The sequence below is a fragment of the Phytophthora cinnamomi genome (genome assembly GCF_018691715.1).
Source record: "Phytophthora cinnamomi strain GKB4 chromosome Unknown Contig68, whole genome shotgun sequence".
NCBI classification, from domain to species: Eukaryota; Oomycota; class Peronosporomycetes; order Peronosporales; family Peronosporaceae; genus Phytophthora; species Phytophthora cinnamomi.
In genome coordinates, this window is record NW_027151001.1 from 88,874 (window position 1) to 116,351 (window position 27,478).

General features: G+C 55.3%; 11 protein-coding genes across 12 annotated transcripts; 5 read left to right on the forward strand and 6 right to left on the reverse strand.

Moving 5' to 3' along the window:
* Nucleotides 1-81: 81 nt before the first annotated feature.
* Nucleotides 82-1,163, reverse strand: IUM83_07602 (Mitochondrial Tricarboxylate Carrier (MTC) Family; the record flags this gene model as incomplete). The annotated part of the gene is made up of 7 exons (XM_067931914.1): nucleotides 82-156; nucleotides 227-336; nucleotides 414-519; nucleotides 595-713; nucleotides 798-916; nucleotides 986-1,055; nucleotides 1,130-1,163. The coding sequence occupies 7 exons, from the start codon at nucleotides 1,161-1,163 to the stop codon at nucleotides 82-84; spliced, it is 633 nt and encodes a 210-aa protein (XP_067786374.1).
* A 1,712-nt stretch (nucleotides 1,164-2,875) lies between these two features.
* Nucleotides 2,876-4,127, forward strand: IUM83_07603 (RpsU-divergently transcribed protein; the record flags this gene model as incomplete). The annotated part of the gene is made up of 3 exons (XM_067931915.1): nucleotides 2,876-3,117; nucleotides 3,221-3,728; nucleotides 3,804-4,127. The coding sequence occupies 3 exons, from the start codon at nucleotides 2,876-2,878 to the stop codon at nucleotides 4,125-4,127; spliced, it is 1,074 nt and encodes a 357-aa protein (XP_067786297.1).
* A 157-nt stretch (nucleotides 4,128-4,284) lies between these two features.
* IUM83_07604 (Radial spoke head 10 B) lies at nucleotides 4,285-6,081 on the reverse strand (the record flags this gene model as incomplete). Its single annotated transcript, XM_067931916.1, has 4 exons — nucleotides 4,285-4,610; nucleotides 4,879-5,737; nucleotides 5,806-5,868; nucleotides 5,938-6,081. The coding sequence occupies 4 exons, from the start codon at nucleotides 6,079-6,081 to the stop codon at nucleotides 4,285-4,287; spliced, it is 1,392 nt and encodes a 463-aa protein (XP_067786376.1).
* A 2,478-nt stretch (nucleotides 6,082-8,559) lies between these two features.
* IUM83_07605 (putative protein phosphatase 2C) lies at nucleotides 8,560-10,195 on the forward strand (the record flags this gene model as incomplete). The annotated part of the gene is made up of 3 exons (XM_067931917.1): nucleotides 8,560-8,665; nucleotides 8,846-9,493; nucleotides 9,549-10,195. The coding sequence occupies 3 exons, from the start codon at nucleotides 8,560-8,562 to the stop codon at nucleotides 10,193-10,195; spliced, it is 1,401 nt and encodes a 466-aa protein (XP_067786375.1).
* A 777-nt stretch (nucleotides 10,196-10,972) lies between these two features.
* Nucleotides 10,973-13,606, reverse strand: IUM83_07606 (tRNA pseudouridine(38-40) synthase; the record flags this gene model as incomplete). Of its 2 annotated transcripts, none has more annotated exons than XM_067931919.1 (2): nucleotides 10,973-12,501; nucleotides 13,165-13,606. In XM_067931919.1, 2 exons carry the CDS (start codon nucleotides 13,604-13,606, stop codon nucleotides 10,973-10,975), a joined length of 1,971 nt encoding a protein of 656 aa, XP_067786451.1. The 2 variants fall into 2 exon arrangements, with proteins under 2 accessions (XP_067786451.1, XP_067786452.1); XM_067931918.1 differs by lacking the exon at nucleotides 13,165-13,606 and adding an exon at nucleotides 12,615-12,756.
* Nucleotides 13,607-14,708: 1,102 nt separating this feature from the next.
* Nucleotides 14,709-15,176, reverse strand: IUM83_07607 (RAC family serine/threonine-protein kinase; the record flags this gene model as incomplete). The annotated part of the gene is made up of 1 exon (XM_067931920.1): nucleotides 14,709-15,176. One exon carries the CDS (start codon nucleotides 15,174-15,176, stop codon nucleotides 14,709-14,711), a length of 468 nt encoding a protein of 155 aa, XP_067786377.1.
* Nucleotides 15,177-17,749: 2,573 nt separating this feature from the next.
* On the forward strand, nucleotides 17,750-19,281 carry IUM83_07608 (Memo-like protein; the record flags this gene model as incomplete). Its single annotated transcript, XM_067931921.1, has 9 exons — nucleotides 17,750-17,852; nucleotides 17,923-18,007; nucleotides 18,075-18,176; nucleotides 18,258-18,348; nucleotides 18,426-18,503; nucleotides 18,581-18,706; nucleotides 18,781-18,806; nucleotides 18,888-18,966; nucleotides 19,057-19,281. The coding sequence occupies 9 exons, from the start codon at nucleotides 17,750-17,752 to the stop codon at nucleotides 19,279-19,281; spliced, it is 915 nt and encodes a 304-aa protein (XP_067786371.1).
* A 301-nt stretch (nucleotides 19,282-19,582) lies between these two features.
* IUM83_07609 (oxoglutarate dehydrogenase (succinyl-transferring), E1 component) lies at nucleotides 19,583-22,357 on the reverse strand (the record flags this gene model as incomplete). Its single annotated transcript, XM_067931922.1, has 1 exon — nucleotides 19,583-22,357. The coding sequence occupies one exon, from the start codon at nucleotides 22,355-22,357 to the stop codon at nucleotides 19,583-19,585; it is 2,775 nt and encodes a 924-aa protein (XP_067786370.1).
* Nucleotides 22,358-22,847: 490 nt separating this feature from the next.
* Nucleotides 22,848-24,044, reverse strand: IUM83_07610 (vacuolar protein sorting-associated protein 16; the record flags this gene model as incomplete). The annotated part of the gene is made up of 1 exon (XM_067931923.1): nucleotides 22,848-24,044. The coding sequence occupies one exon, from the start codon at nucleotides 24,042-24,044 to the stop codon at nucleotides 22,848-22,850; it is 1,197 nt and encodes a 398-aa protein (XP_067786251.1).
* Nucleotides 24,045-24,396: 352 nt separating this feature from the next.
* IUM83_07611 (Cytochrome P450) lies at nucleotides 24,397-25,947 on the forward strand (the record flags this gene model as incomplete). The annotated part of the gene is made up of 1 exon (XM_067931924.1): nucleotides 24,397-25,947. The coding sequence occupies one exon, from the start codon at nucleotides 24,397-24,399 to the stop codon at nucleotides 25,945-25,947; it is 1,551 nt and encodes a 516-aa protein (XP_067786252.1).
* A 154-nt stretch (nucleotides 25,948-26,101) lies between these two features.
* Nucleotides 26,102-27,379, forward strand: IUM83_07612 (Ubiquitin carboxyl-terminal hydrolase; the record flags this gene model as incomplete). Its single annotated transcript, XM_067931925.1, has 4 exons — nucleotides 26,102-26,125; nucleotides 26,201-26,988; nucleotides 27,053-27,290; nucleotides 27,362-27,379. The coding sequence occupies 4 exons, from the start codon at nucleotides 26,102-26,104 to the stop codon at nucleotides 27,377-27,379; spliced, it is 1,068 nt and encodes a 355-aa protein (XP_067786435.1).
* Between the last annotated feature and the right edge of the window lie 99 nt (nucleotides 27,380-27,478).

The following is a 27,478-nucleotide window of genomic DNA, read 5'->3' on the forward strand; positions in this document are numbered from 1 at the left end:
TCGATGCCCTCCTGTAAATAATAGGCCAGGTTGGTCAGCGACAACTACCTACACGCCACGAAAATCACTGAGCAGATGAACTTACTGAAACTCGTTGAAGCGCATGGACACTGCGTTGAATGCACCGGCGCCAGCAACGGCGACAAACGGCACCATCTACCAGAGGAAAACGCGCGTAAATAATAAGCAAAACAACCAAGTTGTTCAAGCAATGACTACTACTCACCTTTCCCAAGAAAGAACGCGTGCCCGGAGAAATGCCCTTGGCCTTCTCAACCATCTTGCCGAGACCGACAGCCATCGAGCAAGAAACAAACGTCGCGGTTGCGTAAGACTCTGTGAACCAATAACAAGACGTGGCACATTATAAGCTGTGAGCACAAAACAACGGGAGAATCAACGAGATAAAGTACTCAGAATAGTCGAGTTGTCCTGCTCGCTGCTGGCATTGCGGTTGGCGTAGTTGAATCCAGCGTTGTAGCTCTGGTTCACCCACTGCCAGAAAATTGTGTTTCCCAACTGTACAAATACAAACAGCAGATTAGATAAGCCCCAAGTCTACCATGATGCCATTCCGCAGCGATGGAGTCGTACCGTGGGTGCAGCAAGCAGCATGCCCACACATATGGGAATGTTCACGGGCATGAATGCCGACAGACGAAATGCCGCCGGAACCGTCTCGCCGGTCTGGGGGTGCACCGCAGCTTCGTAAGCTAAGCATTCGCGTCGCAGAAATCACCACAACAGAGTCAGCGCGCTCATCAATCTATAAGAAGCAACTCGAGCTGGCGCCTCACCTTGGCGAAGATCCCAGAGCTCAGCATCCTTGTATTGGCCAGGAGTGAGCGTGCCATGGCGAAAGCCCTCCAGCGTCTGCGTCGCATGCTGAATATCCTCCGAGCTCAGAAAGAGCCACCTGCAGCACAGACCCAGTATGAGCTATCGCCGCTTTCACTGTCGATAACAAAATCATACATGACCGTACTTTGGGGACACGAGCTCGGAAAACTTGCGCCACCGACCGACGTAGGTCGAGGTGTCATAGCGCGGCTTGTCTGGGCGGCGTACAGCAATTGCATTCCAGTCAGCACGTGGTGTACGTCACATGCTTCGCGCATTGTCTTCTTACCGAGCGAGAACGGAGGCACTTGGTCGGCAGACATGATAGTATAGCTGTTCTAGGTTGTGCAGCTGCTGCAGTTGCTGCGGGTTTACGAGTGCACATGCCAGCAGCAAGCGCCACCTCGACTTGGTTGGTCGAGACGCCACGCGTCTCTGGGCTTTATCCCGTCGTCTCTCCATCAAGTCCGGGCACAACTGAGCCACGTCAGTGGCACGATGCTTTGCACCACCGACAGCTGCTTCGATACGGTTCACAGTTTAACTGTTTGTACCAACTGTGCCACCACCTAGCCATGAAGGCGTCGATCAGCAAGAATTTGGTCGCGATGAAGCGCCCTCCAAAGTCGAACCCGAGACTGATATGCTTTGATTGTTGCTGATTCCTTGGCTACACCGAGAGGAGTTCTGCCTGCTATTTAGTGCGACCACCATGGTCATAGAGAGATTGTGGCAATAGCCACGTTCAGAGAGCTCTTCATTCATCGTGATTACCGCGAACACTGGACAAGTTCAACTTCAAGAGCTTGTAACGCAGGCCCCGATGGCGCTGTGCGAGCTCACTTGCCAACACGAGCTGAAGAGCTGGCAATTGGAGAACGTTGCATTGGAGGCAGCGAAAACGTTCGATTTGCTGCATTCAGTGGGGGTGTCCAGGAGGTCGGGCAAGCCTGCTAAACTTTCAATTTCCCGCACGTGCTTAGAGGTCAGCGCATTGCAAGTCTAGGTGCTGTTATGCACGACTGCGTTGGGCTTTACAATCGTATAATAGCTTCAAGTGTCAGCAGCATCAAAAGAGGTTATGACGATTCAGGCTTTCCAACGCAGGTAGGAGCATCCGTCGGATCAGGTGTACAAGTGAACCGAAATGAGCCTTCATTGTCAAAAGGAGAACATTGGCAAATATCTCGTGATTGATGGCATCTCTGCCAAGCCGCTCCATGCCAGACCGCAGCAACCGGAGTAGTGTACTTGTACGTCACAAGCAAAATGGCTTTCCGACCACCAGGCCCTACGGTGTTCTCAGTGATATGACCGCAGTGGTCTACGGAGAGTGGTGGTTAACGGGTATATTGCAGCACCGCTTTGCGGTCAAGGCCAGAGCCGTTCTGCAAGATGCGGAAGTTCCCCGCTGCTTGCTCGTCGGAGAAGTGATACCGAGCTGGAAGCTTCCGCAACGCCAGCAAACCAAGGCTACAGTAGCGATTTATCACGTTCGCCCACAGTCGTGCTATCGGCACCGCCCTTGGTATCTGTCGTCGTCTATGACCTCGCCTCTCCGTGCATGTGGTCGTGCGCACCGTCTTGGTCAATGCCCCTTCAGCGGAACAGATCCTCACCGTCTCGCCGGGCGCAGCGCAAGCCTCCTCGGTCGAGCCGACCATCGTCATGCCAGCTGTCGACGCAATGCTCGACAGACGCAATGTTCGGCGTCGTTGCGGCCGCCTCGGTGGCGGTCATGTTCTTCGTCTGGCAACTCCGCAAATTTCTCTTCACGGGAACATCAGCGTGAAGACTCTCCTCTGGACTCGCTTCATCTCATCCAAGAATGAACTTCACCCCAACTCTAGATCAGTGTCATTATCCGCTGCTGGCTTGCATTTTTGACTCAGCCCCATTTGCGATACATGTAGATCGCCAATTCAACTATGTCACTCTTCTCGAACCTTCCCCCGCGTGAGTGCCCATCGGCTTCGTTTCTCCACACTCGAAACGGGGGGCCAAGAAGCAAGAAGAGACCAAGCAGCTCGCGACCATGGCGTCCAGGAACCTCATCCACCGCGCGGTTCGTGTCGCCAGCAAGCGCAGCGCTGTGCGCGCCGTCTCCGCGTCTGTGGCGGGCCGCCAGTGCTTCCAGGCGGCACCCGCCGCGGCGCAGATCCGCCTCCAGAGCACGCAGACCACTGCTAGCAGCGAAGATACCGCGAAAGCGGAGGCTTCAATCGACCCCGAGCAGCGCATCTTGGAGAAGGCGATGCACCACGTTGCCGTCCACGGGTCCGTTGCGTTCCGACGTCCTAATTCGCCCTATGAGCTGAGATATCGTCATTTTTAACACTGCGGAATGCTCTCTGTGACTGCTACTTGTTGTGCGCAATAGATGGACCATTGAGGCTCTGGCTGCTGGCGCCACGGACCTCGGCTACCCGTCGGTGGCGCACGGCATGTTCCCTCGCGGAGCTGTGGAGCTGGTGGAATACTTCATGGACTCGAGCCTCGAACAGCTCCGCAAGACGCTGATCGTCAACACGGAGCAGCTGCAGGCCATGACGGTGGCCGAACGTCTCAAGTTCGGGGTTCGCACGCGTCTCGAGATGCTGGAGCCGGTGCTGGCCACTTGGCCGCAGGGTATGGCGGCGGGTGCACTGCCGCAGAACGCCCCCGGAACGGCGAAGAGACTGGCAAAGATCTCGGATGAGATCTGGTACTTCGCCGGGGACAAGTCCACGGACATGTCCTGGTACACCAAGCGTGCGATTCTTACGGGCATCTACGCCAGCACGGAGCTGTTCATGCTTAGCGATAAGTCGCCCAACTTCCAGGACACGTGGGCGTTCTTGGACCGCCGCGTCGACGAGACCATTCAACTGGGAGAGGTGCCGCAGAACGTATGTGATTCTTTTTTTGTTGCTCGTTCGAGGGTTGATAAAACTAACGAGCTGTTTGTTTTGGTGTTTATCTAGCTGAACGACGTGGCTGGTATGGCCAGCATTGGCCTCCAGTCTATTTTCTCAGCTGTGACGTCGCTTGCGGGCCCTCTGGCTGGACAGATTATCTCCAATTCTCCTCTGAGTCACGTTCCCAACCCGATTTCTGCCGTAGGAAGCGTGGTTCCGCCTTCGGTCGTCTCTGCTGTTGCGTCGGGAATGCCGTTTAGCGGCCCCGCCTCCGTGGCTAGTACCGCGTCGGGTGACGATGCTATGGCATTCGAGTCGAAGGATCTAAAGGAGATCAACGACGAGCTCGAAAAACTCGGTGGCGTGGACACGACTGAGCGAAAAAACTAACCTACCCAGATAGTGCGGCAACAAGTGATTTGTGGCTGACTTCACCTGCTGAAGTCGACCACACGCCAACATAAAGCCACAACAACAACCAGCAAAAAGGTATTTCTTGAACTGAAAATCCTTATTGATAGCATAAAACGTTAGTTGCGACTGCCGATTAAGACGCTTCTTCAGGATCGTCATACACGTCCTCTCCGGCATTTTCATCGTCAACTTCTTCGTCGTCATCGCCATCGCCTTCGCTAGCACCGTCGTCGTCGGCATCTTCGTCAGCATCTTCGTCGTCATCATCGTCATCTCCATCGTCGTTGCCTTCATTGTTGCTGCCGTTAGCTTCACGCTGAACTTGTTCCATGAAAGCCTTCTTCGCTGCTGCCTGCGCTTCACGCTTCTCGCGACGAGTGCGCTTCAAGTTGTCAATCCGTTCCTCCTCCTCACGCTCCATGCGGGCTTCTTCGGCGTCCCAGAATGCATACTGCAGATCTAAAGCGCGCAGATCGTCCCGCACCCGCAAAAGCTTCCGGTACCAGAGTTCCTGTGTCCAACTGGCCTCTGCCTGCTCTTTTCACAAGGCGTATGGCCTCGCCGAGTAACAATGGTGGCCAGTCCTTACGAAAAACTTCGCGTTTGTCTGGGCAAAACAGTCGACCCTTTCCACAAATTCGATTGCAGCGCCACGTTCCAGTGTAGGAGTATCCAAGAGCGCTAGTCTCCGACCCCTGCCCATGACGCATATTGTTGTAAAACTCACCTTCATAGACAGCACCACTTTGGTGCATCTGCAGCTTGCCCAAGCCGCAACGCTGGCCACGAAGAAATTCACCTTCGTAGCTGAACCCGCGCTCCATCTCCATCACTCCAAAACCGTGAAACTTGCCGTCTACAAACGTACCGGTGTATTTGACACCGTTCGGGTACACCACCGTTCCATTCCCACTCGGTGTATTGTGGACAAACTCACCACGATACTTGCCACCATCGGCGAACGAGTAAACCCCAAGACCACCGTGCATTTCTCCATCCTTCCAGCGCCCGTTATACGTGTAAAAGATGTGTTTGCCATGAGACTCTAGCTGGCCTCGCACTTGTGGCGCCAAGCCTGGAGGAGCATTTAGCACTGCTACCTCCGGAATTATTTCAAGCTTGTCAACTTCATCCTCTTGATTGTTGTTGTCGTCAGAATTCTTGGGTTTTGGTGGGGGCTTCTTCACACCGGTGATAGCTGCCTGCTGCTGCCGCTTGCGTGTAATATCCTCATCAACATGAAAAGAGCAATCTCGAAATGCTCGCTGGAGTAAAATTTGGCTTTTTTGGCGGGGTTCGAGGGCTTTCGACGGGTCTGGCGCTGCCAAATCCGCTGGCGGAGGCTTCATGATGGCATCATAGTGCTTCTGGTGAGCAAGCATGCGAATTTCGACTGTGGATAGCTGTTCTGGCACTGCGAAGAAGGCCTGTTCGAGCCGGTTAAACAGCACCGCACTCCAGCGATTGAGCTGGATCTGGTTCGACTTGAGGAACCATGGCGCGAAGCGTGCATGCACTTCTGGCAACCCCACTCGGCGCAGCATGCGGTAGTAAAAGACGCAGCGTGGGTCTTCATCCTTGACTCTCTGTCGTAGCACAGCACTGTGTGAGTATGAAGAAGATTCGGAGTACTAAGACACGACGATCAACGAACGCGCTGGTAGGCCACCAAGCTCTTCCGGTCTTTCAAAATGAGTGCATTGATTTGCTTCACAAGCTGCAGAGTGACAACACAAATACCTCGAATGTGAGTGTGCGCCAACCCAGTTTACTAAAACACGCCTACATTGTGCATCTCGCGCTCCACACGCTTCTTATCCTCAAGCTCTCTGCGCAGAATCTCACGGAGGTATCGCTGCCGAGTCTCTTCGGGCGTCTCCTTGCGCGGCTTCTTCCGACCGGGCCAAAGGCTCCGCACTGTCAGCGACATCGATGCAAGCGGAGTTTGGAGCTCACGGTTTGGAGCACGGGCGACGCTTTACACCTCTATGCAAAACTAAATGTAACGATCAATGCGATCACCACTTACCACGTAGTAGTACTAGACTAAAGCGAACAATGTGATGTCGAAAGGTTCTATAGTCACATGCACATGGGACCCCCGAGGAGGAACGTGCTTGCAACCTCAAACACCTTACGATTGATTTTGCAATGCTTAATGTTTTATGAGCGGCTTCACGTCCACGGAGGAGGACCGAACACCGAGCGAGCTTGCGGGAGACGCCACACATACAGTTTGTGCTGAAGGTGCTTCAGCGCAGTTAAGGTTGTAGGGTTCTCTCAGTGGTGTTTGAATACATTTTTGCTTCCACATCCAACAGGTGAAGGCCGAAGGCCTCCCCGGCTTTCAGTATTAGCATGGAAATTTTTTACATCAACGAGAACGGTGAGAACGGGCCCCACGAGAAGCAAGTGTAGGACTTGTGCTCTATGCGATAGAAAGGAGGAATGACGAGGACTGTAGCGCGGGATCGCGGTCGCTCTTGATTTGACTGGACCAGCGTCGCCCGCAGTTTAAGCTTGGATAAAGTATAGATAGTGTGGACCAATCAGAAACAGCACTTGAGGGACACGGGAAAGGCCAATTCATGACAGGATGGTCCTCAAACGTCCCACTCGGAACGCCGGAATTGTCGATTCGATTGATTGACGACACTCGGCTCCATGGCTAGCGTTGCGCGTCGAGCAATGACGCGTGCCTCACGTACATACATGTAATTGCTCACTGTTGTTCCAGAGCAGAGTGCAGGGCTCATCAAGCTTGCAGTGCTTCGTGAATTGGCTGACGCCACGTTGCAGGCGTTGCCGCCCACCGAAGCCGAGCACAATCCTATCCTAGAACAGTGCCGATCCCAATCGAATGCACTGCGCCGGGCGCCGCCACGCACATGCTCCTTGAAGCCGCCCGAGCCCTCCTCTGCACTGACGACATGCATGTCTACGGATGCACAGGCGGCGATGTGCGGACACTGGCGCCGACAGTGACGGTCGTCCCCGACGGGCAAATGAAATCCTTTCCTCCATGCCTGCCTGGCAGGCTTCGCGCGCGTGCCACGTAGCGGCGGGCCCGAAAATCCTGCGCGCTCGCTGTAGGAGTCCTACACTGCAGGCTACAGGACACCCGCCACATGCGCCACATGGGCCACCGAAATGCGGTCAACGCGCTGACAGCTGGGATGCGCAGCGGGTCAATTAAACGCCACACGTTGGAGCGTGGTCCCACCCTCGTCGCCGGAACCAGGGGCTGTCGCACACCCGGTTCTGGCCGTCGCGACAACACTGTTCCTCGCGCGTTCCGCGTTCCGTGGCCCGCACGCGATCTGATTTGGCTCGGCACGCCACGGATTCGCGGCGGCTCCGGCCTCGCGGCTCCGGCTGAGGTGCCCCGGTGCCGAAATCCGCATTCGTAGACGAAAACGTGCCCGGCCTTGGCCACCAGCTGCGGTGGCTTTCGAGGCCGCCTACGCCCGCCTTGCAGACCGCGCCGCCGTCGTCGTCGTCAATGCTTGCCCAGCAGCCCAACCCACTGGGCCTGGGTTTCCACGGATCTCCCGCCGGTCGTACTCGGGCGTCCATCCTGCAGCTGACTGTATTGTTCGAAGGATATCGTCGTGCGGTGCCGCTCCGGCGGTGCCCGCTCGGCACCGGGCGCAGTTCTCCAGCCTCGCGCTGCGCGTCCTTGCTCGCGACGCAAGTCGCTCCATGCTAGGGTTGCACCAGTCAACGGGTCGGTGCAGGTGCGCTGGGGGCACGTCCGGGTTTGCGTGCGCGATCTGATTACCCCGCTATTCTCGCGAGGTGGCCCGAAACTCGGGCGTCTTATCGGCGTCAGCAACTTCAACGCGGGCATCAAACGGCGGCGACGCGCGGCTCGAGCGTTGAAGTTGCCCTGCACTGGAAACTCGCTGCGCGCTGCTGTCGGCCTCAATTGCCAGTGCCAGTTTGCGGCGATTACAAATTTTAGGGCCGTGGATATCGGCGTGAAAGGCGAGGCGCTGTGCGTTGCAAACAGCGCCGCGGTGACCGCTGCCAGCCCAGCTGGGCCGCCGTGCTTCAGCCCAGCGAGCCACGAGCCTGCCCTGGCCGATTCTCAAGCAAAACTGTGCGAAACTGAACGCGCTGGGCTCTGCGAGTTCCGCGAGTTGCGCGCTCCAGCGTAAAGCGGCGTGAACTCTCGACCGGCCTTGCCGGCGATCAGACCGGTTATCGCAGTGCCCAGTGCGGCGGCGTCTCGTCGTGATTGGCGGCCTGCGGCTGGCTCTCGCCGCCCCGGCTGCGTCCCCCACGCCACCGCAGCCCCAACCCGTGGCAAAAATATCGGCGGCTCGTGGACGGCCTCATTCATCAACTGGAAACCGAGCAGGCAAGCGCCGCCCTTGCTCCTTGCAGCCCTAGCCTTCCGCCGCCGCTGCATCTGGTGGCGTGCAGACGCGCCCTCACATCTTCCTTTCCGCGCCCAGCCACGGACGCGCCCACCACGCAGTGCAACACCTCCGCCGCCTGGCACCCCTTCGGTAAGTCCGCCCGTCCGCTGCAACTGCAACGCGCGCGCGTAGGTCGATGCTGATGGCTTGAAAATGCGGAGAAATAAAGCGTTTTTCCCAACCCACCACCACCTTCCTGCATCACCCACACACGCAGCAACAGCTAGCTCATGCACTCACTAATCGCCCGCCATTTGCCGCTTTGCGCAGCCTCCAGCACGTCGTCGGAACTCGCCGCCGAGTTTCGCCCGGAGCCGCCAGCAATCATCCGCTTCCCCAAGCTCTCGATGGGCTGCCAGACGTCCAAGGACGTTCTGCCGGCCAGCCCCAGCAGCAGTGAACAGCAGCGCCCCAGCCTCAGCCAGATCTTCCTGCAAGCCGCCTCCAAGCAGCAGGCGCGCGACGAGAGCGGCGTGGGCGCGCACCGCCCGCCCACTGGCGACTCGCACCGCGACGTCTTCAGCATCTTCGGCGAGCGCGGCATGGTGCTCGAGGCTGCCGAGACGCAGTCGCCCTCGGCCAGTGACTGCTCGCCCGCCAGCCCGAGCGGCAGCGTCTTCTCCACCGCCACCACCGCCTCGGACACCGAGCGCACACTGGTGCTGCACCGACCTGCAGGCCAGTACTTCCCGCAACTCCGCGTGAGTTACGGCGTCTACTCCGACACGGGGATTCGCAAAACCAACGAGGACCGACAGACCAGCACCTCGCGCGTGGTCGACGACGACCTCGTCGCCTTCTTCGGGCTCTACGACGGCCACGGAGGCCCCGAGGTCGCCGAGTACCTGGCCGCCAACCTCCACGAAAACGTCTTCGCCCACCTCCGCAAGCCCACGAACGAGCCCGAGTCGGCTCGAAGTCTGCAGTCACCAGACCTAGAACTGACCGATGCCGTTCGGAACAGCCTGCGCAGCGACCGATGAGGAGATCTTCAAGAAGCAGTTGCCCAGTGGATCCACCGCCGTGACGGTCGTGGTCCGAGGCACCACAGCTCTGGTGTCTTCTGTAGGGGACTCGCAGGTTGTACTGTCCACCAACGGCCAGGCCAAGGACATGTGCATCGCCCACACACCCGAGCTCACCAGCGAACGGGAGCGGATCCTCGCAGCCAAGGGACAGATCTCCAAGGGCCGGATCTACGGCATGCTCGGCGTGTCGCGGGCGTTTGGCGACATCGATTTCAAGACCGCGCGTGGTGAGTTCAAGAGCAGATTCAACGGAGATCTGGTCAGCGCCACGCCCGATCTGGTAATCCACGAGATTAAGAGCCAGGACGAGTTCATGGTGCTTGGCTGTGATGGCCTGTATGACGTCATGGAACCCCAGGACGTGGTGAACTTCGTGCGTGCCAAGCTGGGCCTCCACGGAGACGTGCAGCACGCGACGGAGGAGCTCGTGAGCCACGCCATCGCGCTCGGATCGACCGACAACGTTAGCGCCATTATCGTGTGCTTCAACCAGGACGAGCAGGAGGTGCTGCCTGTGACGCCCATCGAGGCAGCGCAGGCGGCCGAAGCTCAGAAGAAGCGCGCGGCCGCAACCACTGTCAGCTCCGTGTGAGTCGTCTACTTCCTATCATCCAATTCAAGGCAAAGCGACGTCCCGACCACAAGGCAGCAGCCTACACATGTACCATAGAAAGAAGACAACGCTGCTGCTGGTGCTGGCGACAAACCGTGTACTATTAGTTAGTTTATCTCAGCTACAAAGCTGACGAGGACTCTATTTACTATAAAACAAGCGTTCGTGTTTCACCTAAGTGAGCTCTAGCCACGCACATTTTTCTAGCAGTGTGTTCGTGTTCCGTCGCATCGAAATGAGCTGCAGGCCAGTGCTCTGGCGAGAAGACGAGTTGTCTTTGACGCACAAGCAGGTAAAACAGCCACGTTCTGCTGAACCGAGCGTTGACCATTATTTTTGCTCAGCTCATTCCCTGGAGACATTTGCTTCCTTGCCTCCGCGCCGAATATCGTTTCGGCCGCGTCTCGTCTTCTGGCTAGAGATTGACTGGCCAGCGAGGCTCATGCCATCGCATCGCGCAGGAGTTTTGAGATCGGACATGCTTTACGATCGTGTGACGAAAGTGTATGTATGGAATCCAAGCAATGGTTTCACGAGAAAAATTTCATCGCAGTGCGTTGTACCTCAGTCTACCGACAACACTAGTTCAACACGCTCGGGCACGCGTCCTGCGTTGCCGTAGAATCGGCATCCTCGTTTGCTAGTAAAATAGTTCAACACTGCACGCATCCAGCGTTGCTGTAGCCTCGTTCTCCTGAAAAATTCCAGCATCGCATGCGTCCTGCGTTCGCGCTGCAACCCTCTATCATCGACACATCAGGATGCGGTGCTAATGGCAGCGTCGTGCGCGCTCGCGTGCTCGCCGCTCTCGGTCCTGACCTCCTTGGCAGCCTGCATGGCGGAGTCCTCCCCCTCTTCACGTCGACGCTTGCGTTCTTGAGCAATGCGTTTGCGCTCATCGACGGAGTGGCCCGTGTCACGCTTGGCCAGCGGAAGCGTCTTTCGCTTCTTAGACAGCGGGAGCAGAGGACTTATGTCCTTCCACTGCACAATGCCACCTTCGTTGGTTAGTAGCTTGCGCTCCCGCATCAACTGCTCCAGCTTGGGCGCGTAATGGTCCAAATCATTCACCACCAGGCGTGCGTCTACGCGGAAGGCCTCTAGTGTATCCAGATGGCTACGCAGCATCGCCGCCTGCACACAACGCTTCTCCCATGTCTCTGTGAGCTGAGCGTGCACTTGCAGCAACGCGAGCGGCGTGTACTCGAACCGCGGTCCCGGTCCCTCTGCATCATCTGGGTCAGCAAAGTAGCAGTCGTGTAGAACGAGCGGCAAGTCAGACGCCATATCGTACTGCGGTTTGCGCGGCGTCTGAGCGATGTCCAGCAGCTTAGGAATGATGCTAGGATCCTCCTGTCCCGAACCGATCAAAAACAGCACCTCAACCATGCAGCGCACCTGGTGCCACAGGAATGCACGACCGAAGACCTCGCACCGGAACATTTGCTGGCTTGGGTCATCTGCACGCTGGCCCGGGCACTCGACGATCTCAAAGGAACGCACATTGCGCTCATACACGTGGCAGTTGGGGTCGATTCGGCAGAAATTGCGGAAGTCGTGTTTGCCGACCAGGTACTGCGCCGCAGCACGCATCTTCTCAATGTCCAAGTCGCGCCGCACGAAAAAGTAGCGGTACATGCGCGCCTTGCAGTCGAAGCGAGCGCTGAACTCTGGCCGGCAGGAAGCCACCGAGTACACTCGAATATCGGCGGGTAGCGCGCGGTTGATGTGCGAAGCGTAATCCAGCTCCGTCAGCGTCTTGACCTCTCCTGATTCCAAACGCACTTGGAACTTTTCACCAGGACGCACATCGTCGATCGATGGCGCGCTGAGCAGCTCAGCGGTAGCTGGCATGTTTGAGCGTATGCGGAGCGCCACAACTTGCCCAAAAGCGCTGACACCGCGGTCCGTGCGCCCACAACGCGAATAGCCAACATTGTCAACATTCTCAATCAACTTGGAGCGCACCAACGCCTCTAGCAGGTACCGCTCCACTGTCTCGGGCATGTGGTCCTGACGAGCAAAGCCGGCGTACTTCTCTCCGAGGTACAAGAACTTGACTGCCAGCGCACGCGCCGTATAGTTGCTCATGTTAAACTCGCGCTTCTTCTTTTTCTTCAGCGGTTGATTCGGTCCCACCGGGTTGTTGGCGTTTTCGGCCATCTTCTGCTGCTTCAGAAGCTGCTTCTCCTTCTTCGTCTTCTTCCTGACGTCGGCGGGCGTGACCTGGCCCAACTTTTCCACCGGCACGTGCATCACCTTGGCGATCGCATTGTTCACAACCTCTATTGTAGCAATAACAATTCGCAACGCAATGCAATACACACCGGTTCGTTAGTGACAGGGTGTACCTCCGAAAACCAAAATGGGTGGCTAAGGCTCCTCCGGCGGTACGTACTTGGGCCAACGGAGTTGCGGAGCTCGTGCAAAATAGCCAAAAGTTGGTCCGGCGTGGCGTTGCTGGTGGTAAGAGTGCCTAAATCTCTCGCTGGCGACGGAGACGCAGCAGGCGTCGACGCACTCGCCTCGATCGCACTCATCCGTTCCGCTCCTCTGAAAAACGGTGTTTGGCGAAAAACGGCCATTTCAGTTCAGTCGCAGCCAATCGCTTCAAATGTAGCCATCTGGGTTTGGCTAACCAAGTTCGGCCATCATGCTCGCGTCCAAGTAAGCGTTGGGATGCATCACGACATTGGCACTAGGGGACAATGCAGCTGAAGTGTCTTGGTGGCTTGAGTGCGCAGCGTTGTATGTGAATTCGGCGGGATGCGTTGCATCGAAAAATGCCCTGCATGCGCTCTGGCAATGACCAGTGGATGCTTGCTGCGTGATCTCCATTGCGGTTTGCAATGATAAACCATGACGACGCAACTCCTCTTGTAAAGCAGGGCGTCCCCAATGTTTGAACGGACAGCCGTGATATTGGCCGTGACTCGGAGCGCCACCGCCGATAATCTGCTCGCAGTCCAGTGGTGCGTAGTCTTTTCGGGAGCCTTCAAGTCCGTAGCTGTGCCGAATGTGGTAAGTGTACTCCTTGTCAAACCTGTCGGCTGGAATCGCTTTGGTGAATTCCTTGCGGAAAAACTGGATGCACTCGTGCACCGAAAACCCCGCGCCTTTGAGAAACATTCGGTACTGCACACGTCCGTCGTACTTGAGATGGTGATTCTCGCGCAACTTGCAGTGCAGTTGCTTCATGCACAACGGGAAGTGCTTTTGAGCAACGCGATCGATCTCGGCCACCTCCAGCTTAGGTCTGGTCGCATTCTTCTTCATTGAACTTGCGGAGCCGGCCAAAGCACGCGCCTCCACGATGAATCCGTCCAAAATCGGTGCTAACCGTTCCAGCTCCTGCCCCTGCGCGGGTATAGCGCACTGTAAGTCACTCATTTGCTCTTCTAGGCTGCGTCTGAAATGGTGCATTACCACAGAACGCATTCTGCGGAGAGGTACCAAGCAAAACCCATCGCGAATAATGACATCGCGGTGCTTCACCAAGGCAGGAGCTTTCATGAAGGGGACGCGATAGATGCCTTGCTGCGTTACATCGATCTCCGAATTGTCTTCATTCAGCAGCTCATACTTGATCCCATCACTTGCAAGCAGTGCAACGGCAGTATACGGTGGTACACACCCAAGACGGGCAGCGAAGAGCCGAGTTTCCGCAGTGACCAGCCAATCCCATCCACTCGTGACTCTGTGCTCTTGCACGAACGAAAGTTGCATTAAGTTATTCCGTGAAGTGCTAAAGGTAAATGCAACAATACGAAGAACCGAAATTTCACCTGCAAAAGGCCAAACGAAGAGCGTAATGGGATAGTTGGTCGGCATTGGTGTCGTTCCCAAATTCTTGGAACCCTGCCGACTTGTCGGGTTGCGGATCGATCGTTGTATGCGTGTTCCACCGTGCGCTGACTTGGCTTAGCAGCTTTATCCGCTTGTGTCCGAGCTCCTCGAAGTCGTCTAGGGCCACGCGCTGCTGTGGAGCGCGGCGATAGAAGCTCAGCGCCAGCGGCGGTGCCGTCATGCTGTTCTGATCTCGAAAATTGGAGTTGTAGGTAAAATTGTAATTTTCTCCAAAAGGAATTGTAGTGAAAGTTTATGGGAACAAAACTTTGAATTTGCTTATCTTCGATTCGAAGGCAAACTACTGAGAAATTTACATCGCTGCCCACGGTGTTCGTGTTAATCCACTGTGACGACATTCCGAGTCTGCTTGACTTGAGCTGCTGCCAATTGTGAAGTGAAGACCTGTTCCGGGTGCTGATCACCACTGCTAGCAAGGTGACTGAACTCGGGACTTCGGGGTGAGAGACCAGCGCGTGTGCTGACGGTGAAGCTTCCGACGGCTTCCAACGGCTTCCAACTTGGTAGTTCTGGAGAGCATACAGCATCCTACTCGTGCTGCAGTAGCTCCGTTTCTCGCATTGAGCGGTTTGGTACTCGCAAGTTGCACGCGAAGGCATTGATATCACTGCTTGTGCGGTTTCAATCAGCACAAGAGGCGGTACTGGGCGAGCTCGGCACTCTGCTGGGCGGCACAGTCGCTTTCCCAAATAGGTTCGAGGTGCTTCTGCCGTTGGCGTTTAACGTGCTGAAGCTGACGGATCATTTGCTGGCGCATCACGTAGCTGTGTACAACCTCGTACCAGATGCACGCCTGCTGCTCGGAAGAAGGCGACAAGTACATCGAGCGACCGCTGCTGAGCTTCAGCGCCAAACCGAACTCCGCTCCAGACCAGTAGAACACGTCTTCAACGACGACTGTGCCTAGCACTCTCGAGTTCTCACGCTGGTCCTTGCGGTAGGACAGGTAGCCGTCGCGGAAGACGAAGTACCGGCGCTTCCAGTTCTTGACGCGCCTACCTTGCTTCACCAGAAATCCTTCGGCGTAGTTGTTGAGCGCCAAGACATGGTCGTCCTCATCGGCAGCATGCTTGTAGCGGTGGTGGTTCCTCATCTTGTGAACGGCTTTTTACGCTCGGAGTTGCTTAGCTGGCGTCGGGGGGTGGTTCTTACTCGAGTAAGAGGCGTGTACTGCCGGTGGGTTGATGTACTGCAGCGGCTGCAGTGAGATTGGTTGTCGAGACCAAAATGTGAAAGTGAGGTTCGCTTGGCACCGTTCAGCAGTTCCTCGCCATCACGCTGATAAGACCGGAAAAGGGATGCTCCATCGAAAAAACACCAGTGCTGTGTATCGATCCCAGCTGGGTAAAACGAGGGTAAGGGATGATGCACAACATTGCTCGACTGCGTTTCCGCGACAGTTCAAGGTGAAGCGCGTGAGGCAACGCTGGAAGTTGTGCTCAAGCCACGGCAGCCGATCCCGTCATGTGGAGGCCGCCACACATCTACGGTGTTTTACCATTGGAATCAGGCCAGCGTGCTGTGTGTACTGTAGTATTGTACATGCAGTGGGGCGACGTTGAGACGTGCCGCTGTTCATGCGCGCAAACAGAACTGTCACTATTTAGACACAGCCTGTACAGTGTACAGTACACTGTACATGTATTACCTATTGTGCTGGCTTGATGTTTACCCATGGCCCAGCAAACATGAAATTCTTCTTCCATATGCCTCAGCGCGAACACACTTGTGTGTTTCTCATGCGGTATCGAGCGCTCTGCTTCTTCATCCTCTACTAGGTATTAATGCAACCGTCTGCTCATCTTCCGCCGTAAAGAACATATGACCATGTTGACCAACCCGTGCATGCAGCTCATGTTCAATTTTAGAGAAATGTTCAATTGCACTTTACTGACATTGGTCGTTCTTGAGTTCGACGATATACTACAACTACAGAGTTGCGTCACAGCGTGGTACTGCAGTGCAGATATCATCGCTAGCTTTAGTCGGCCAAACGACTTCAACAATAACATAAAATCGTTACCCCTACCTAAATAGTTTTATGAAAATAGTCCCCATTTCCTCCAAGTGCGATTCTTTAAGTGCACGTCGGGTATGAAGTCTTTCGGATAACTTTTGTGATGGTGCTGCTAAAAAATTCCTAATATCATAGTACTGTAGTAGATAAGCACAGCAACCTGCGGTCTCCTAACGCCTTTCATTTGCAGTAACGTTAGTCCCGCGATCTCGATGAAGTTGTTAAGATTCAGGGACTATGCTGTGCTACCACCTACAAGTTCGTGCTCTTCTCGGCGTTCAATGCCATGCTGCGATGATCCCAATTGACTTAATTGACGGACACAAACATGAGTGTGGATAACGTTGGGCTATAAATCAGGAACGTGTCCGGGTATGTCGTTCAGATGCCTCCGTTGCCAATGGACCTATGGGGCATTTTCGCGTCTAACTTAGCAGGCACTAAGTACCAAGGTCAAGTCTGGATGCCATCATGACCTCATATCCGACATACGATCTTTGAAGTAGAGTAAGTTCTTGTTCTTCTTTGATACTTGATGGGTCAGCTCGATGTCTGTATGAACTGGGCAATAGGGCTCCTCAGGGCTCGTGCAGTTGGACCTCGAGTTCACAGATCCACGGCTGATCAAGTAGAAGACTGCAGGCCGCTGTTTCGCCAAAGGGTAGCGCGAACAGTAGTAGCTCACCCGTCACGACAGGCTACGAATGAGCGCCACCACGTAGCATATCGCCGTCTGCACCGTAGGATACTGTTCTCTCAGCTAAGACGGAGACTTACAATGACAATGAGAGCAGATCTGGGGCACACTTCACACTTTGGCTTCAGTATGCAATTGATGGTGAATTACGTAGCTGTAAAATGCATACTTTATTTAGTTTTATCGATATACACTGGTCACAACTCTGCTGTTCAGTCGTCCATTTTTTAGACTGTATGCCACGTTGTCCGTGCGACCCTACTGCATTGACGACTTACCATAACGTGCTGAAGCGTCGAGTCAAGTCCGATCGGACAACGTTCAGGAGGACATGGAGCTGTTCAGAGATACACCGAGTGAAAAGAACTAAGATATCTACATCATGTAATTGACAAAAACAAAATAAATAGTTTCATTGTACGCATGACGAATATGTACTGTCGAGATGATGAATGCCGTCCATCGCGTGGTTCTATATAACGATCGCAATTGCACTTTGGCTGGGAGACCTCGCGCGCACAGCGTGGTGTACTCCAGTCGACTAGCAAAAACAACAACTTCAACCACCGAAAACTGGAGTGTACCGGTAGTACCGGTAAGAGTCAGTACTTTGTGTAGTTCACACGAGCCAGGCCAAACATACTACTCAGAAACGTAATTCACTACGCACAAACTTATATATGGGCGGAAGTATGCAAAACAGTTTCTCCCGGATCCAGAAAGATCTATGGCGAGATCTTGTGTGCGCCTGTTGCCGAGTGAATTTCGGGAATGAGTTATTCCAGGCCTAATTTCGGGCGCCCAGTCGCTTTACGACACATTTCATACCGGTAGACTTCATAATACCGGTACGCTGTCAGTAAACCCTAAACCCTAAACCCTAAGTGACAGTTCAACTTGCTCATTTCGGAAGAAGCTGCTTGGATCTCACCCACCCACCCACCCAGTGGCGATGTCGAAGAAGCCCGAGCCGAGCTCCGTGCGCGTGCGGCTGGCCACCCACGCCGGCTCCTGGTACTCGCATGACGAGCACGAGCTCGAGGGCGAGCTCGCAGGTGCGTGGGCTTCATAGAAGCGTCTGCTGTGCCGGGGCACGGCTGAACGGATGACGCGCTGGCTGTGCAGGCTGGCTGGGCGCGGCGGAGGACGACGACACGCAGGAGAAGCAGCCCAGCATCCGCGCCATCATCGGTCCACACGCAGGCTTCCGGTGCGCTGCAGGGCGGCGAAGGAGCAGGAGGAGGCGACTCTGACACTGGTCTTGGGTCTTGCTGCAGGTACTCGGGCCCCACGGCAGCGTACGCGTACCACCACCTGCTGGACCTGGACCGCGTCAAGCGCGTCTTCATCCTCGGGCCGTCGCACCACTTCTATCTGCGGTAAGGTGTTGAGGAAGGCCACGTACGCTGTGGGTTTTTGGTGGGTGTGCTGATGGAAGGGGCTGGGTGGCTGGTGTTTAGTGGGTGCGCCGTGTCGACTGCCCATGAGTATGAGACGCCGCTGGGCAACATTGTGATCGACCGCGAAGTCAACGAGAAGCTCGTGGATTCGGTGGGTTGAGTGAGGTGCGGGTTGGTGATGATATTCCGGATGATATTGGTGACTTTTGTTGTCGTTGCATCCTGCAGGGCAAGTTCGCGACCATGTCGATGGACGTTGACGAGGACGAGCACAGCATTGAGATGCACCTCCCTTTCATCTACAAGGTGCGGCGTCCTGGCACGCGTGGGCTTGGTTGTTGTGTCGTCACTGCTGATGAGAGCTTGTTTTGGTCGGTCTGCAGGTGATGAATGGCCGCAAGTTCACGGCGGTCCCGATCTTGGTCGGCAACACCAAGAGCAAAATGGACGCGGAATACGGAAAGTATGGCCTCGATCTTGTCTATGATGACCCTTTCATCGTTGAGAGTGTAGGCTAAGGTGGTGTCTCGTTCCAGGATTTTGGCCCCTATCTGGAGAATGATGAGAACCTGTTCGTGATCAGCTCCGATTTTGCCACTGGGGACCTCGGTATGAACGTTTATTATTTGTGAGCGACCTACCGGTTATCACACTAACTAGCTGCGCTTCTGTGTTACTTGATATGCTCAGATTTCGCTACCAGCCGCACGATTCGACCTATGGCGAGATCCACGAATACATCAAATATTTAGATCACCAGGGCATGGGCGTACGTGATCAAGAATTTCGGATACTGCTTGTGAATGATGATATGGTGGCTTCTGTTGACGCTTATGCCCTCTACGTTGTCATGAAATAGTTCATCGAGCGCTTGGACGCGGAAGGATTTACGAGATATCTGGACGAAACGAACAACACGATTTGCGGCCGTCACCCGATCTCGCTGCTCCTGCACAGCATCTTGGCCTCGAAGAAGCTGAAATGCACGCTCAAGTTCGTGAAATACGCTCAGAGCAGTGCTTGCATGCGCCATGGCGACTCCTCCGTGAGCTACGCTTCGGCCATCGTCTACAGTGAGCCGTAAAGCGTATCAAGCTGCGAGTAAGAGGTAAATTACTTGCAGTAGTCTTCATTTTCTCCGTAATGCATGTAGTGAAGTATCTATGCTTCATGTATTCGCATGCTCTATCGACTCGGGTGAATTCTGGTTTGTGCATACTGTGTAGTACTTGTATGTTCGTTGTCGTGTATGCTGTCCCACAAAACGCGAGTGGCTTTCACTCGGTTGCTGACAAGATGGGGATGGATACTACATCGCATTTTTTGAAAAATGATCACTGGATGTCTACTAGCGCTCTGCAGCGTGTTGCTACATACCATAGCGCCTACTTTTGCGGCCCAAACGCCTCTGTTAAAACCTCTTCAAGCTGCTGCTGCGAGAACTTGGACAAACCGACGGCGGGGGCGGCGAGGCTCTCGCGGCCAATGTACTCGAGGTGTTGCTTCTTACCCAGCAGCTTCTCGATATGAGCCTGAGCGTACGTCCAGGCCCCCTGGTTCAGTGGTTCTTCCTGGACCCAGACGAACTTCTTTGCGTTGTCGAACTTGGCCAGCTCGTCAGCGACCTGCTCGAACGGGAATGGTGCCAATTCTTCCAGACGCACCAGCGCAATACTTTCGGGGTTCTTGCAACGAGCGATACGCTCCTTTGCGAGCTCGTAGTAGAACTTGCCTGAGCAGAAGTAGACCTTCTTGACCTGCGAGGCATCCGTGATTGTAGGGTCCGATAGCACAGGCTGGAAGGTTGTACCCGGTCCCATGTCGGATAAAGGCGAAGTTGCATCGGAAAGACGCAGTAGCATCTTCGGTCCCATGATTATCACTGGCTTGCGGAACGTGCGCTGTTGCTGACGTCGGAGCAAGTGGAAGAAGTTGGCAGGTGTAGTCACGTTCACCACGATCATGTTAGTGTCGTGCTGGAATTGCTTCCAGGCGGGGTCCGTATCCGATTCCTTCAATGAGGAGCGCGGAGTCAGAGCTGGTGTGTCTACAAGCTGCAAGAAGCGCTCAATACGACCGCTAGAGTGATCAGGTCCAGCTCCATCGTTGCCATGAGGTAACAACAGCATCAAACCAGACTGACGCATCCACTTGGACTCAGCGCTCGACAAGAACTGGTCGATCACGATCTGCGCACCATTGAAAAAGTCACCGAACTGCGCCTCCCAAATCACCAGGTTGTCGGGGCTCTCCACTGAGTAGCCGTACTCGTAACCCATAACAGCAAGTTCGGACAGGTTGCTGTTGACGACACTGAGCTTACCCAACGTATCCGATTTCTTGGTCAAGTGATGTTGCAGCGGGAAATACCGCTCCTCCGTTCGCTGGTCCGTGAATGAGGCGTGCCTTTGGCTGAAAGTGCCGCGCCGGCAGTCCTGTCCTGCGAGACGCACTGACTGGCCGTCTTGCATCAAGGTGCCAAAAGCCATAGCCTCGGCAGTGGCCCAGTCAACTCGAAGTTCCTCAGGACTCTTTCCATCCTTCACCACCAGCATTTTTTGGCGTGCCTTAATGTGCGTACGCTGCAGACGACTATGTGGCTGGATGCGCTCGGGGAGCTCCACGGATGCGAGACCGACATCGATGAGATTGGCGATATCAACACCAGTCGCAACGTTCACGTACAAGTCTTCAGGCTTGGGCTGCGTCATCGTCGACCACTTGCCCTTGAATGCGTCAATCTCGGTAGGCTTGTAACCCGGTTCACCGGTGACAATTTTGAGCTCGCTTTCAAGGTGATCGTTCAGACGCTCGACAGTCTTCTCGAAACTAGTACGGGAAACCAGACCAACAGCCTCCAGCTCATGAGCGAACTTGATGGGGAATCGCTCGGCTTGGTCCACGCGTTCGTACATTTTAGGCTGCGTGAAGCGCGGCTCGTCCACCTCGTTGTGTCCATGACGGCGGAACGTGATCAAGTCGATCACGATGTCCTTGTGGAACTGGTTGCGGTACGCCACAGCAAGACGGCACGCGCGGATCACATCGGCGATGCTTTCACCATTGACATGCAGCACCGGTGCTTCAATGCTCTTGGCGATATCGGAGGCGTATCTTGTAGCGCGACCATCTGGGTAAGTGGTTGTGTAGCCCACCTGGTTGTTCACCACGATGTGCACTGATCCACCGGTCTGGAAGTCGGGCAACTGAGAGAGCGCAAGCGCTTCCGGGACACACCCTTGACCAGCAAACGCCGCGTCACCATGCAACAGAAGTGCCATAGCGTTCGTGTTGGCATCGCCATCGTTCTTCGCACGCACTTTACCAGCCGCCACTGCATTGATAATCTCCAAGTGCGACGGGTTGTGCACGAGCGACACGTGCACCTTCTTGTCCGCGTACTTCTTGTCCACGGTCGTGGCAATGTGGCTCGACACGTCGTCAATACCACGGAAGTTGTCGGGAAACTCCGAGTACCCGCGCACCTTGTGGAACATCTTGTGCGCCGGGTATTCGAGCGACCCGACCAGCAGTGCCAGTCGTCCGCGGTGCGGCATGCCGATCACCACGTCCGACACGCCCGACGTCGAGCACGCCTGCAGCACCGTCTCCACAGCGGGGAGCATGGACTCGGCTCCCTCTCCCGAGTACCTTTTGAAGGACGCGAACTTCTTGGCCATGAAGCTCTCGAACACGTCGGCGCGCAGCATGGTGGAGTACGCGTTGCGTAGATCCGAGGGCGGCACCTCCTTGCTGCTCAGCGTCTCGGCAGCGTTGGCCAGCCACTGCTTCTCCTCTGCCGACGTCAGGTGCTCGAACTCGAAGCCCGTCTTGCCGCAGTACACTCGGTGTAGCTCGTCGTAGAGCTGCTGCCCATTGGCGGCGGGCAGCGACACGACTCCGGCCAAGTCAGCGGCGCCCAGCGGACGCCCCAGCAGCGGCTTGAAGTTGTCGGCCGCGAGGCTGGCGACGGCGGCGCGTGGCTGGAGCTGCAGCGGGTCCAGGTCGGCCTGGAGGTGGCCGGACTGGCGGAAGGCCGTGGCCATGGACTGCGCTGCCAGCGCCTCGAGCGACGCGGCAGACGAGAACAGAGCCTTGGGCAGCACGCGCTGCGCTGGGGCCGCGCAGCGGCGCGTCAGGAGACCGGGGAGGCGCAGCATCGGAGGCGTGTGCGGGGACCTGGCAGAATGACGAATGATGCAGCGGATCATCAGGAGCTCCGGTCTGCTCACCCAGTAGGGCTGGATCGACCTGGGTTTTCAGTGAATAACCCTGGATATTGACTGTGTTTTACTTGAAAGACCCAGACTGAACATGGGTTATTGGAGATTTTGGCTTGTTTTGATTAAAGAACCCGCGGTGGGTGGGGATGGGAATCTCGAAATCCAAACCGGCGATAGGATGTCTGGCATCGCAGCATACAAAAACCAAGATAAACCGCACGTTGAAGCTTTTCGGCGAGAAAGAAGGGCCAGCATATGACAGCCTGGTTGAAGTGCTGTCCACATGCCAAATGGACTGACATTAGAGGCAGCGCGGCATGTACTTTAGTAGCAGTCTGAAGGGGGCTTGAGCAGGAAAGACGAGTTATCCCGGCTGTCGCGGCAAGCTGAAGCATAACATTTAGAACTACTGGGTAAGGAACGTGCATTACAGTGTGTCAAGTTGATGCGGCTCCTGATCGTCGTCATTTTGGTCTTCGGCAAGTAATGCGGCCACTTGTTCTTGTTCGTTGGGATCTTGGATAGCGTCGAGCAGAATCCGAGCTAGATTGTGCTTGTCTTCGTCGAGCATTACCTCAACAATTGATACATACCCAATGGGTGGTCGAATGGCTCCCGCCAGAGCCAGCAGCGTCTCCCACTGACCCGTTCGAGCCAGCACTCGCAAAAGTGTCCACCAAAACTGTCGAGGAGGAATGCAGTAAGTCTCGGCGCAATCGACAGCAAGTACTAGTGCCTGTCGATGGACTGGGTGCAGGGTCACCAACTTCTGGACGGTCTCCACCAAGGAACCTCCCACGAGGATCCCCGCGGGGAGAGACAACGTGCGCTCCATCGACCGCTGCGTTTCGAGCAACTCAAGCATCTCACCCGTCATCACCTGGTTGAATGAATCCGCTGATCGAGATGCGGACACCTTGTGCAGCTCTGTTGCACTCAGTGACAGCGTCGAAGTGATTGACGGCGAAGATGTATCCATCGAAGCCTGTAGCAGCTTGGAAGTCTCCTTCAGCCGACTGCGCTTTGTCTCGAGTACGCTGTCTCCGTATGCGGTCTTGCCCACCACCATTGCTGCCTGGCTGTAATCCCCTGCCAGCACACCCATCTTGAAGCTATTGAACACATCGGAGCGAGCTATGAGCTGCTGGCTGGCGAACATCCGAGCGGCTCGCGGGTACTTCCCCACCACACGCAGGAACTCGTCACCGCGGAGACGTTTGCCGAGTTGTACCATGATTTTGAAGATGCTGTCGGGCGTGCTCAACGGGTTGGAGCACAATCCCTTGAGTATGTTCTCCTCTAACGAGGCTGGCACTCCTTCGTGCTCCTTCTGGGGCGTTTGGCTCCCGGTTTCGAACACCAACTTCTCCTGTATTGTCACCGTGACAGGGAACTCGCCTTGTTGGTCATACAAGACCGAGGCCTCGCTGACCCAGCTCTCCAGCGTCAGCAGAGCCTGCTCGCGCGCTGAAGTCAGTCCGGACGCCTCCTGCTGCAGCACAACCTTCGCTGCGCTCCGTCTGAACAGCGTGTAGAACGCGGCGCAGTCGTCCCCCGTGGGCAAGCACGCCGCCTTGTCGAAGGCGTCGCTGCCCCCCGCATAGTAGCTCCACACAGTCCCCATGGTCAATCCAATTCGGAGATGGTGACGACGCTTGGCTCGAAGTCGCGGGAGGCTCCTCACGCTCTGATCCAAATGGATGCCACCCGATCGTCCGCTTGACACGCACAACGCAACGTGCAATGCTGCGACTTGTAGTTGCAGTCCTTGACTTCACTGGTGCAATCCGCGGCGGCGGCACTCTATCGATGCTGGGGTCATCATTGAAATTGATCTTCTCGAGACCCACAGGATAGGAATCCGCTGGCCGACCGACTGCACCAACAGCGCTCGTGTTCTATTGCCATTCTCCAATTTGCTCCCAGCAGCTCAAGCGACCCAACCACTAAACCAACTCACTCACTACACCACGTCGATGTGGTCAAGCGCAAATCACAACGGGGCCGAGCAGTCCGTACTACTGGCATTCGGCGCATTAACCGCCCTCTACGCGTCGTGGAAGATCCTCAGCATGCCTGTCCCGCTACCGGATCCCGGCATGGAGGACCTCTTCCGTCCAGCTTCGACGCTGCCGATTCTGGGCAACACGCTGGACGTGCTGCTCTTCAACCGCTACCGGATGAGCGACTGGATCAATGACCAAACCGACGCCAGCGAGGGCAAACCGTGGATCCTCCAACTGCTGTTCCAACCGCCCTGGGTCGTGCTGTCCATGCCCAGTGACCTGGACGACGTCTTCCGCGACCAATTCGACGTATTCGAGAAGGGCGGCACCCTCGGAGATATCTCGTTCGACGTGTTGGGCCACGGGCTACTCAACGTCAACGGAGACAAGTGGAAGCAACAGCGTCGAGCCGCCAGCCACCTCTTCTCCACTCAAAGCATTCGAGATGTCATGGAGCCCGTGATCAGGGAGAAAACGCTGCAACTTCGCGACGTTCTTGCACAATGCGCAGACCGTGAACAAACCGTCAGCATGAAGTCGCTGCTGGGCAAGTTCACGAGCGACGTGTTCACTCGCATCGGATTCGGTGTGGAGCTCAATCAACTCGGGGGCGACGTTCTCGTTGACGATATGCACCCTCTGGACATTGCACTGCACGCAGTACAGAACCGATTCCAGACCCCTATGTGGATGTGGAAGCTCGCGCGGTTCCTCAATGTCGGAGCTGAAAAGCGTCTACGAGAGAACATGAAGATCGTCAACGACATGGTGCGCGACATCATGCTTCAATCCATCAATGGAGAAACCCCAGGACATGGTAATAAAAACCTGCTGACGTTGCTGATGAAGGACAATGTGAACGCCGACCCGCGTGAACTTCAAGATACCGCTGTGAATTTTTTCATTGCCGGGAAGGACACGACCTCCTTCAGCTTGTCGTGGCTTATCGTGATGATGAACCGCTACCCTCGCGTTCTTCAAAAGATTCGCGAAGAGATCCGTTCGGTGCTGCCGGGACTGTTGACAGGAGAAATTGACGCGCCAACCCTTGAGGATACGCACAAACTGGTGTATCTGGACGCTGCGGTGAAGGAGAGCGTGCGTTTGTGGTCCGTTTCCACGTACCGCTGTACGACGAGGGACACAACGCTCACGGATGGCGCATTCATCAAAAAGGGTACGGTGGTAGTCGTGTCTAAGTATGCTGCAGCTAGACGCACGAATGTGTGGGGGGATGATGCTGTGGAGTACAGACCTGAGCGTTGGTTCAACGAGAAGACCGGCGAGCCCAAGAGCATCACGCCTCCGCAATTCATCACCTTCAGTACGGGACCCCGCAAATGCATTGGCATGCGTCTTGCCATGCTTGAGATGAAGACAGTCATGGCTGTGCTTTTCAGTCGCTTCGACATCGAGACGGTGGAAGAACCCTTCAAGATCACGTACGACTTCTCCTTCGTGCTACCAGTGAAAGGCCCGTTAGCTGTGCGCATTCGTGATCGCACTGCACCCAGTGTCTAAACACCGATACCGCACGATCGATGAAAGTCGAGCGTGCCCTCCTTGCAACCAATTTAACATCAGCACTCGTGATCGTATTTTTAGTGAGCTCAATTCGATGCGTTTCGGTATTCTTGACTCCATTCTCCATTTGAGGTGCTCGTGGGGATTTACCATGGATGAAGATCAGAAGCAGCAGGTAATATACTCGACTGCAACTGCGGTGGTTTGATGTCAAGACGTAACCTCGCTGTGTTTGTTGTTCGCTCGACAGCTGCGAGATGACTTGCAATTCGCCATCATGAAGGCCGAACAACTGACTGTGCTGGATGCGAAGGCTCCGGGTGGGTCGAAGAAGAACCCGATGGACATTAAATCCCTAGTGGATGTTTTTGCCGTGTTTGGGTTTTCTGCAGACGACATCATTGACAAGCACGACCAATGCACCATCTTCAAGATGATCCGCGCGGAACTGGACGATCTGCTCCGTGATTTAGCTATGAACACCAAGAAGTACGACAAGGCCATCGTATTGCGCGACAGATTGCGCTTCATCAAGCGCGAATTTGTGGAGATGCAGGGGACGTACGAGACTCGTCGCCAGGAGAAGGAAGGCCAACAATTTAGCCGAGGTATCGTACTGTCCAAGCAGCGTAGTGACGTACTGTGTGCAGCACGCACGGAATCATGCGAACGCGAGATTTTACATCACCAGGAGGAACTGAAAAAGACACACGAAGTCGAGCGAGCGCAGCTCGAAACTTACCTAAACAAGTTGCAGGAACCGCACGTCAAGTTCTCCAAGTTGTTGCTGGAGCTAAAGAACACCGAAAAAAATTTGGCACGCCTGAAGCTCTTCGAGGACGCAAAAAACGTATTTGTTCGTGCGGATAGCATGGAGCGGGATCAGCGAGCACTCAATACCGCAAAATTCGAGAGATTTAAGGAGAAGAAGCGTGCTTTACTGTTGGAAAAGCAGCAACAAGAGCTTGCTGAGGCCGAGGAGAAACTAACGGAGAAGCGCTACGTGGCCATGCGAGCAAATGACAGCCACCGCAAAACGTAAGAAATTTTAGGACCCTTGCAATATTCTGCATGACTAAATTTCTCACTTTGACGTCCACAGGGAAGTGCAACGTATGAAGAATCTGAAGGTTGATATGAATCACGCGCACACCATGGACATGCACGGCAAAAGGGTGTTCTCGACAAACGCTGTGGGTGCTGTGCGTAAATCTCACGGTGTTACATCCAGCACATATCGAGGCCAGCAACTGCTGAGCACGGTTCAAGGCAAGCGTCTCGAAGTCGCTAGTCTCTGCTTACTTCACGACAGCGAAAATGGCGTAGTGCCTCCTGGATCGGTAAGAACACCATGCGGGGTCTTGTTTAGATACTGGTAGCTGGGCTAACCCATGCTGATCGATGTGCACAGATCATTTACTCCGGCTAGCGTAGCTACATGTAGTGCATTGCTCTGGTCATAACGCACTCTGATCTAGGGAGTTCCTAGAAATGATATCTGGCAGAATATGAAAATTAGTTACACAAC